Below are 11459 nucleotides of genomic sequence, written 5' to 3'. Positions count from 1 at the left end.
TGTGCAACATCACCAGCCGATGATGTGCAATGACAGATAATCAGGATAGTTCCATTCAGGGGAATCAAGATTTGGAGCGACAGCATGTCAATTCAAAAATGTAGAGGAAATATTCAGCCAGCAGGCAGCATTTGCAGCAATAACAGTTATCGCAAAGACAGAAAAGCCAGACCAGTCTCTTGTTTCTTTCCACAGAGTAATTATACCTCGAACTGTTTCAAAGTCAAAACCTCAAATGTATCTTCTTCACCGGTTTACACATTTTCATTGGTTAGGATTCATGGTGTGATTATTATATGATCATTCTACAGTCCAAGTCATTCAGAACACTGACAAACCACTTTTGTTTCCTTTATAGAATGGTAAACTACCTCTGAAATAGGAACCATGTTGAAACTCTGAGCACATATTAATTTGTACATCCACAAGCTCAATTCCATGTTAGTTTGAAACAAAATTGTCACTATCCTTCATGGAAAGAAATAGTCTATCATAAAAGGATACTTCAGCAATAAGGAAACAAATAAATCAGCATTTTAGAACAAAATAAAGAACAACATACATTCTTTGAGGCGTTTGTTAGTCAGAGAAAATAAATACACTTCCAAAGCCTCCATAGAAAAAGCACAAAATCCTAATTTAAAAAATAGACATAACATTATTAAATTGTACGAAAAAAATGGTAAATTCATAAGAACGACATAAGAAAACATAAACAATCACTTTTCTAGCATGATTTTAATGAGGCCTTAAAATAAACACAACAAGAATCGTTCATTTTTAAGCATTTCTCATTATCAAAATGTTATAACACTATTTGGTATTTTGACACAGCCCAAAGATTGCCAGCTAACGCCAGAAATTCGCTTTGGCAAAGTTATAAAAAAGGCAGTGTATGTAATCTATTGTTTCTAAATCTGTGGCGTACTGGCTACGTAAACGAGTGCCATATTGTATCTGTTTATTACACATGCAGTGCGCTCCTTCGATGTTGGTGTTGCTACTACACGTGTTACCCATGCGGCGCTTGTTGTCTCGGTCATTTACTGTGCAGTGCGCGTTCTAGTTGATCAAGGCTTTCAGCCTCGGCTGCGAACGTTTACTGTCAGTGCAGGCTGCCGTGCCTTCCGTGACGCTTTTGACCCGGAAGTAGATTCTCTGATGAAGGAGGTGCGCTGGTTGTTGTTGCCGGTGCTCGCTGCTTTTGTCATGGGATAGCCGAAATTCCTCTCCCCGGGCATCTTACGCCGGGGAGCCTTGCCCTGACCCCCCGACAGGATGGGTAGCCCTCAGCCGGACCTCTATGTGACAGAGTGCAGCCCCTCGCCGTCCCCTCCGAGCTCCCCTGTTTCAGGTGATCCACACAGGGAGCAGGACCCGAACCGTACACACGTCTCTCTTCTGCGGCCCGCTCTCACCGATGCCAAAGAGGTCAGCCTTAAAGAGCAGCTCGAAGCCTGCAGGGCGCAGGTGCAGCAGCTGGAGAAGCTTCTGAGCCAGAGCCTCCGAAAAGAGCGCATCGCTGACACCTACAACCAGGACCTTCGGCAGCAGGTGAACCGGATAGAGATGCCTTGTCCGGGCTAGTAAGCGCTGAATTAATACAGTTACCGACTGGGCGGAAAAGCATAAGCTTTCTCGCATGCACACTGTGGTCTTCAGGCACAGACCATGGGGACTGTTCATTCCATGGACACACATAATAATCGGTGTTCCCCAGGCTCGGGTTGTGACACTCAGTACACTCAGAACAGGGCTTTTAACTACCTGAAACGCAGCCAGAGGAAGGAGCTCAATGATTGCATAATCCCATTTACACAGCACCTAAATCAGCCACAGGCACGCCCATTATACCTGAACACCAAGCACAGTGTGTGAGGCACAGTCACTAATGCGTCAACACTACAATATATAATCTAAGGCTTTTAGAAGGCCGCAGCAGAAATGTTTACTTTCCCCACAGTAGATATTTGCATCGATTAAACAAATGGCATTGTGCAGTACATTGTGTTAGCTATCACATTTGAATCTGCAATTTAAAGCATTTTAGAGTAGATGACGTACGACATGTTTGCTTCTCTAAATTATGTACTTTGTTTGTTTTATAACAACAACCTAAATTCATGGGCCCTCCACCTTTTCATATGTCCAAGCATGTTCTTTTAAATACCCATACCTAATTTAGGGGTGGTTTCCAAAGAACTTTTGAGGAGGCATATCTTTCTCTGAGAAAGTAATAGAGACAAATATTATGTTGATGGCATTTGTATAACGCACTTTCTGCAAAGCTGCCTGTTCCTGGTTGGAGGGCAGTTTTCAGCTCAGTAAGCCTTGGCTGTGTGATTTTCGGTTTCTGAGATTTATGCCAGTGGACATATACCAAATGCTTATCAACCGCTTAAGCGGGTAACATGCTCTTTTCCACATGATTAACATAGTCTAAGACTAGAGATGCTGGCTGTGTGAATGCTTGTGCTTGGTGTATTTTGGTAGGACGTGTTATTGGGAGCACTGTGATAGCCCGCTGGAGGGCACATTAGCTCCATGTTGGATATAGGTGAAATGTTTTGTCAAAGTTGTACTGTTGGTTGTGTTGTGTGTGATTTCGGGGTGGCACAGTTTTTATCTCAAATAATCCAGAAGTGCATTCCAGTGCTGTGCTTGTTTGCTCTGAAAAGGTGTAGTCACTGGAGAACAGGTCTAAATGGTGACATGAGAAGTGATATACGTAACCTTTTCAAGATAGAAATACTGCCTACTGATGTACATTTACATCACCTAAGCGTGTTTACAACTAGAGCAGCGGAACAGTTGGTGAAATAAGCAGAACGTACACAATCTTAGTGCGGATGTCTACCACTAGCCCTGTGTTTATTGTGGCCATTTTTGGGCAGGGATTCTTGGCCACACTCTTTTTATGCTCCCATAGGTTCTCTGAGCTGATGATCTCCAGCCAATGCGAGTCAAACTTACGTCATGCGTAAAACCCAAGCCAGACTTGCACATGCCAGGATGAGTGAGAAAAGGTTCATTTGGAAGGCTACTGCAGTGTGAGAACAAGACAGATCACTTCTGCCTTATAATAACCCACTCCCCCCCTTCCATGCCCAATTCTGTACTTAGATTCCCTGGCAGTGTTTTGTGTAAATGGTATGGAGTCCTCTTCCCTTTCTTAAAGTTTGCACCCAGGCATTTTAACTATGATTTCTTTTAAGTTGGAAATAACCTTTTGGGGCAAGCAAAATTAAAGGGCCTGATAAACAAAAAAATATACATCTACACCTGTAGATGTTCTACTATGTACAGATGTAGAAGTTTGACTTTTGGGAATCCTTGACCCTTTTGAGTAGTAAGTTTGGAAATGTGATATTCATGTGACATTTTAAATGCTGGAATTCCCACAGTGTGGACTTTTATGCGCACTGGAAAAAAAACCTTCCTCCACACCCTCAGGGTCCCATTCCCCTTCCCACTCCCCACAGGGACTTACAGTATCCTTTTGCTGAAGCAAATCTCCAAACATTTCCAGAGTGGAAGTTTTAAAGGCAGTTTGTGGATGCTTATAAACTCCATGGTAGTTGGCGTGCCCATACTCACAAGGCTGATCAGAGCTTGTAATAAACACTTCCCACCTGCTGCGTAGGACTTATTTCCACACCAGTATGGTGTACAATTATAAGTAAATCTATTTACGCATGCCAGGTACATTTTTGTAGACACCTCAAAGGTGTTAATCCATCCTTAGTCAAAAACCACTTTATGAATCTAGCTGAAGAAATGCAACATTGTTCAGGCAAAGTTGTGGGGAAGAAGGCTCATGCTGAGTCTCGTTGTTTGGTTGGGAGAATATCTGAATAGTATGGATTTATTAAAGGTTCCTTTTCATGTTTAGCACAGCTGTTGTTTGAAAGATTGACAAAAAGTTAGTAAATCAGCCCATTAATGTTTCGACATGCTGGTTTTTTGTTTCAATTGATTTAGTTGGGGTTTGTAAATAATAATGCTAGGTTAGTGGTGATACAAGGTTCTCTTGCGGCCACCTTTCCCAATTCTAATACCACATTGGCTGAGTCTCAACCAATTTATTTCCAGCCATCTGAATGCTCTATTCAGCTCTGTAAATCTGCCTCTCCTGCCAGTACCTCTCCCTCTGGCAATTCATAGGAAGGCAATTGACATTATAAATCCTACTTTAAATTGGTTATTAACATCGGTCTACGGGCTGGAGATTTTGAAATTGGTCGTGGTCCACCCTCTGCTGAAGAGGCCCTCTGCTGATCCCAATATTGTATCAATTTTCAGACCTATTTCTTTGCTCTCTTCACCTTCAAAACTTTTAGAAGCGCTAGTAAATGCACAATTAATGAATTACTTATAAATGTTTAAGCTGTTGCATTCTTTGCAATCAGCCTTTAGACCATGACATTCAACAAAATCAGCTCTCCCTGAAGTGTCTGAATCAGTAAAGATCACACTGAATAAAGGTTAGAATGCTGTTATTATTTTCCTTGATTTGTCAGCAGCATTGAACACTGTCGCATGCTTTGTTACTTCGTCTTGCCAACAGTGAAATTGGTGGCCAGACTTGGTCTTAACTTCAATTCTTCCTTGCTAAAAGGAAGCAGGTGCTTACATTTGTTCATTTCTCTTTGGAGAAAAATCACCAAAGTATGCTCTCCCGCAGGGCTCATCCCTTAGCCACATGTGAATTAACATTTATATGTGCCGCTTTTATTTAATTGAATCTTTTGGAATTACCACCATTTCTTTTGGAATTACCACCATTTCATATGCAGCCAATATTCAATTGATATTGTGTTTGGATTAGATTTCAGTCGATTCTGAACAAAATTGTAAGAATGGTTTTACCCAAGTTATGAAACATAAATTGTAATCATCTGAAGTGCAACATGGAGAAAAAAGAAATTATTTTGTTTTGGGAGAAAAACATGTCGCGTCCCTGGATTGGAGGTCTGATGATCTTTATAACTCTCAACCCCGACCCCCTCCCCTCCTGCTCAGCGACCAGGCGACTGTAGCTAGGAATCTATGGGTAAAAATTGACAGTGATATATTCTTTCTTTCACAAATTCTGTCAGTGTCTGGAATCTGCTTCTCCCTCATTAAATCTTTTAAAAGTTTTTTGATTTGCTTCCTTAAGCGACTAGAAAAATGGTTGCCCATGCTCTTATTAATTCTAAAAATAATTAAGAGTCACTGGTAATGAGGGCCTAGGTAATGTGGCTTTCTTAATGGTCCAGTTCACCTCCAACATTTACTGCGACTGGCTATTGGGTCAAAGTTCATTTTTTGTGCATATGTGAATTTCTAGTTCTAAGTGAACCGCTCATGAATGTTAAGGAGAAAGTACCAGCTGCACCAGGGTATGCCATGTGGGAAAGAACAAGAAAAAAAGTACTCCCCTCTGGTAACAGAACCCTGAAAAAAAATACAGATTCTGAGAAACTGTGAGCTAGATTTCCAAGAGAAGCAGCTGTGCGCAGGCAATGCTATAAACGTTGAGCTCCCATTCACCAAACATGGAAATAGATAAACCAGGTCAGCTGTAAATATGAAACAATGGTGTTTCCCTTTTACATAGAGTTTTGCAACATCTCCTGCAAAGTTTGCAGATTTCATCAAGGACAAATCGACTTCTTCCAAATTAAAAAAGGTTGATAAATACTCAATGGAATTTAGGAAAGCTCCAGACCCTGTACAGATGTTAACGTGTGATTTCTCGATTGCTGTTTCAAGGTACCAAACAGGTGGTCATTTGGCCTAGATGCTGTTGATGGGTATAGTTGAAAATAAAGATCCCACATAAACCTATTTTAAACAAATAATAATGCAATTTGTTTCCTAAAGTTAATGACAGTTATTATTTCAATCATCGATTGTTTAAAGAAACTTATTTCAGGAAGCCTTTCAGTATTCAGAAGTGTGCTACTGGATTGCACTAAGTGTGTTTTACATGATTCATGTCCTTTAGTGAGATACATAATACATCGGTACTGTACAGTACTGTTCTGCACGATGTGGTTTCGGAGTCACATTTTTTTTGTAATTACTGGTTGGCTTTTACAAACACATTTCCTACATCCAATGGCAGGCAAGGGCTATGTTCAGCCCTGGTCAAAAAACAACTATCTACCCACTCCCCCCAACAACTGTTTGCTAATAATCTACAGATAATATAATTTCTAAACTCAGGAATTATAATCATACTCTGGTTGGTGTGCTGTCTTCGCTTGCCTAGTTGAACACAATGCTAGCAATATTTTTCTGGCTCATTTGGAGTTTTGTGGGTATGTCTACTTCTTGCTGAGCCCCATTTGGGTAATTTCAGGTAACCTAGGTATGGTCATGTCAAACGTCCTTAACCATGTGCAGGACCACTGTTCAGTTCTGTTGAATTTTATGCAGTTCCATAGTATATGGGACAGTGTACCTGCCTCCTAGCACCATTATCAGTATCTTTCTGATCTACGTGCTGTGGAGCTTGCTGGGGTGAAACACCAATGTAGCATGGTTTTGAACAAAGCCATGCAGTCAGCAGAGGAATAGTGCCTAAAGAAAACTGTTCTCCAATTCTTCATTTGTGAACTTGAAATTTGCACCCCAGTTCCCCTTTCCACTGTGTGTATGGCATATGTTCAACGATCTGGAGTCTATAAATATAATATATCTCCAAGATCAGCTTTTTGTTATTTTCCTTTATCAGAAGCCATTTCTAGAGTTTAGCTAGTGGGTTACTGGGGTACAGTCTTGGTAAGTGTTGTAGGACCCAGTGTCTTTCGTGATAATAATGAAGTCATTCAGTTTTGCATTCACCATTTTCCAATTGGATGGCTTCAAAGAGCTTGAGCAGATGCAGTATTAAATCTAAAGGGTTTTAGTGGGAAGAAGTCAGAGGATAGTCCAATGTTTTGCACATGTTTGGTCCTAAACCTTCATTGTGGATCTTGTGACTGGAGAGGACTGTAGGCTGCAAGAGCAATGTTTTGTGGCAAGCCAGGGGATCTTTGAGATCAGCGTCCCAGCTATGATGATTAAAAAACACACGAATATTTCTCCAATTTAAACGTCTTCCATTCAGCTGTGAATCAGAGTGGAACATTATTTCAGTGTACTGGGAGGCCTATTCTACCTGCTTACACCAGAATCCTCAGTCTATTGCTGACAATTCTCTGCTTCCCTGCCCTGATAGTTAGTGGCTTTTTTAGAGACTTAAGCACTGAGACAGGTTGAGGGAGTGTTATAGCCTTAAGAGGAAATGTATTCTAGGGAGTTTTATTATCTTGTTGGCTGCTAACCACCCAGCCAAGAGAGCCCCCCACATGCCACGTTTGAACGTCTTTTGAATAGATTTCAGGGATCTTTTCATACTTGAAACTGGTGAGCACACGCCCTGCCATCACGGATAAAGAAGTCTCTTCACGAGACGAAACGCGTCAGCTATGGTCTTCTGATTTAAAAAAAACTCAAATATAAAGATAAAGAAAAATCCATTTAAGAACTCAACGCTGGGATCTGGACATCTTCTTGTCTGCTTCTGTGATTCTGATATTGCTTGTTACAATTGTTGAATAGTGCTGATCCCTTTTGTGTGTAATATTGGTATAGGATTTCTTTCCTAGTTAAGGAGCATAGAGGGGACTTCTCCTAGGTTCTTTGCACTACCACAATACATATAGACACTTTTCATTTATCTGGCGCGGATCTCTATAGCCTCTACCCTCAATTCAATTGTACTCAGATTTCAGGGATTTATAGTTTGCTGCGGTTATCTGTTCTGGAGCCAGTTTTATTTGGATATCCACATATGTTATCAAATCTTCTGCCCTCTGAAATGGTAAGTGGTTCTCCAAGATCCTAACTTGTTCCCTTGACATGGCAACAGTCAAAACCTGGGATTTCTGCCAGTTAATTTTGACCTCTGTCACTCTTTGATATTCCTCTAGTCCCACTTGAAGAGGTGGAAAAGAGTTGAGAGAATCATCTAGCTTTACTAAGATATCTGCATTCATGGCCCATTTTGCAGACATCATTACCTATTCTTGCTCCTTTTAGAGCAACTCTTCTCACTAGCCACAGTGCCACTCTGCACTTAATATACATGTGAGCGGGATCAGATGTCTGCTTAAAAGGGTCATAATTAGGAGGATAAAATCACAAAGGGCAAGAAAAACCTACTTGGCCATATTGGTCAATTTTGGTTGTAGTTGATTGTTAATGCAGTGGTCGAAAAGGAATGTATAAAAAAAGCATGAATTGGGTTTGAGAAACAAACCAGTATAAGACCTTCTAGAAGAAATGAGTCCTAGGATCCTGCAAAAAAAAAAAAGCAAGAAATCAATGTCTAAAAGTTAGCTGAACAGGCTGTGCATGGAAAATAGGGAAAGAAATCCATTGAAACACATCCTGTTCTGGGAAAGTCCTCTTTTCAGATGCTGTAAGCTGGAAATGTCATATAAAAACTCAGGAGCGGTAACTATCTTGGCTAGTAATAGATAAAAGGCTACTTTTCAAGGAGAACTGTTGTGTAGTTCCACTATTCCCTAGGATCTGCGTGTTTGTTTTTCAACATAAACTTTGGGTGAGCTGCCTAGACTGATTTCGAGCACCCCATAGGATATGTTGGCTTGAGACCAGCTAGCTCACAATGCCATCATAAACCCCCCTAACTCTACCAAGGAGCGAATGGTTTCTGGCAACCACTGAACATGACGACCCTGACACCTCGGGGAACGTGGTAACAGATCAGAACCTCCCGCTCAGTCACTCATGTTCTTTAGTTCTCTGAGAAATATACAGAGAATACACATTGGTACGTTTTCAATATATTAATTGAACCAACGTTATCTATACTAATATAATAAAGAGAGAGACCAAACCTTTGAGGCGGGTAATCTCAGAAACCACAGCACCAATCACAACACCCAATACAGCGTTGGAAAGGGCAGTTGCAGCAGAAGGACATAGGCTATGCAGACGCCCACCATATCCATTTAAAAGGTAAATGAACCGTGCCAGCAAAGTAGTCCCTTGTGGGCGTGTCTGCATTGAGCTGTGGGCGTGTGCTCGGGGCGTGACAAACGCTGGGGGCATGTGGTACGTTCCGCCCTTCATGCCATGTCTCATATCGTGTGCTAATCTCACCCTGCTCCCTTTAAATACCCCTGCACCCCATAATCATAACCCACCCTTACTCCTTAAAATACCCCAACACCCTGAAACACTAACCCATCTTAACCCTATAAATATACCCTGTACCCCAAAACCCAAACCTATCCCTAAACCCTAAAAATACCCCTGTACCCCAAAACCCAAACCTAGCCCTGAACCCTATAAATACCCCTGTACCTCAAAACCCAAACCTACCCCTGAACCCTAAAAATACCCCTGTACCCCAAAACCCAACCCTAGCCCTGACCCCTAAAAATACCACTGTACCCCAAAACCCAAACCTACCCCTGAACCTTAAAATAACCCTGTACCCCAAAACCCAAACCTAGCCCTGAACCCTTAAAATACCCCTAAACACAAACCTACCCCTGAACCCTAAAAATACCCCTGTACCTCAAAACCCAAACCTAGCCCTGAACCCTAAAAATAACCCTGTACCCCAAAACCCAAACCTACCCCTGAACCCTAAAATACCTCTGTACCCTAAAACTCAAACCTAGCCCTGACCCCAAAAAATACCCCTGTACCCCAAAACCCAAACCTAGCCCTGAACCCTTAAAATACCTCTGTACCCCAAAACCCAAACCTACCCCTGAACCCTAAAAATACCCCTATACACAAAACGTAAACCTAGCCCTGAACCCTAAAAATACCCCTGTACCTCATAACCCAAAACTATATCTGAACCCTTAAAATACCCAAACACCACAAAACATATACATCAGTACCTCAAACCATATACCCATACTTACCTTATCCAAACATTAAAAAAACATGCTTTTACCATTCATGCATTTACAACGAATTTCGTTGTAAATGTATGCGTGGTAAAAGCATATAAAATGTAATGCCATGCGTTATAATGGCATTGCGGAGTCATGGTACTTTCGTAATGAAAGTATGCGGAGTGATGGTATGCGGAAAGAAAGTTGCGGAATAATGGGTGTTTACCCTCCCAGTGTAAGTACATTGGTGGCACAGCGGCCCACACTCCAGCAACATATTTTTTCACCACCCATTTGAAAAATGCACAGGTCTCTCTCATTGATGGCCAGCACCGACATACACTTTTAGACACACCTCCTGCCACAAGTTCTAGAATTGCGAACTTTAGAGCAGGGGAGCTACGTTCGAATCTCTGCATCAGCTCAACATCCTGTGATTCCAGGCAAATCGCTTTGTCTCCCTGTGCCTACCACAAATGAATGTGTTCTTCTGTAATGTAAATTGTGCTCATGCCATGTTGTCGAGTTCGCGCTATATAATATTGCAAGGAAAAATAAAGTAGGAAAACTCGAGTTCACACACTACTGAACGCGCACTGTTAAGTGCATCAGCAGTGCACTGTGAATCGCAGTGTTTCACAGGCCTGTCACAGATAAGAAATGCTATCAAAACGAAATCCTACAAAACAATATACTACTGGCTGGCAGCAATTCATACCCGGACAACGTCGGGGCGGGATGCTAGTTCTTGTATAAAATACAATTGCTGCGATAATCAGTCGCTGAAGCAGATGAAAGTAATTACAAGCACCAAAAGAGTAAATAGTAGATATAGTTCGACCATGGTGCTAAGACTGCATATATATGCAGGCATATAAAAAAAAAGGTTGTAATCAGGTGTACCCCTACTGTGCAAATCCTACTCTGCTTGTACCTAGAGTGTGTGATGCAGAGAATCCCCACAAAGTACAATCCAACCCCATTACCTGGCGGAAGAGAATGTATGACCCCGTTCTGATCACAAACTGGACACCCCTCACAGAGATGTCACACCACTGCATTGTTAAAGTCTCAGCATGCAGGGACCCTCGCTGTTCGATGCAGTGCATCCTCTTCTAGTCTATGAGATGCTGTTATTTATAAGAAAAAGCATCCTTGCGATGTACATACAGATTTGCAATGTTATAGATATGTAGATAGCCCTGTCGCCCTGTGGATGAATATAGAATGCCGTTTTGTACATTTGTGCGTAGAGGCCTTGTACTTGGTGTTCGAGATCTTGTGATAATGTTATGCGAAGCCAGATGTGTAAATAGACATAGTTTCAGAGAAACGAATCCAACATTGTCATGCACGCGAATATGTGCAAAAGGTCACAGCAGAAATGTTATTGTGAAAAAGAGGACTGCGTAAGAAATGAGCAGCTTTGCATCCTAGGCCTAACCTGGGTACATAACAGAATGGCATATTCAAGCAATGGCATTCTGCGAAGGGCACACACTGCTGCCTTCTATGAGTACCAAAAACGTGCCCTTTTTCTCCTGA

General features: G+C 41.6%; 1 protein-coding gene across 2 annotated transcripts in view; it reads left to right on the top strand.

Annotated features, from left to right (window-relative positions):
• Positions 1 to 1122: 1122 nt before the first annotated feature.
• The window catches only part of AGGF1 (angiogenic factor with G-patch and FHA domains 1), a 478374-nt gene continuing 468037 nt past the window's right edge, over positions 1123 to 11459 (top strand). The window contains exon 1 of one of the 2 annotated variants that reach the window (XM_086949991.1): positions 1123 to 1554. In XM_086949991.1, the coding sequence (XP_086806117.1) occupies positions 1279 to 1554 (276 nt within the window). In that variant the 5' untranslated portion in view covers positions 1123 to 1278. The remainder of the gene's footprint in view (positions 1555 to 11459) is intronic. The other variant, XM_086949990.1, reaches the window with a different exon arrangement.

Source organism: Lissotriton vulgaris, unplaced genomic scaffold (genome assembly GCF_964263255.1).
Source record: "Lissotriton vulgaris unplaced genomic scaffold, aLisVul1.2 SCAFFOLD_291, whole genome shotgun sequence".
In the NCBI taxonomy this organism is placed as follows: Eukaryota; Metazoa; Chordata; class Amphibia; order Caudata; family Salamandridae; genus Lissotriton; species Lissotriton vulgaris.
The sequence above is the reverse complement of the archived record's forward strand: the minus strand, read 5'-3'. Positions and strand labels throughout refer to the sequence as shown.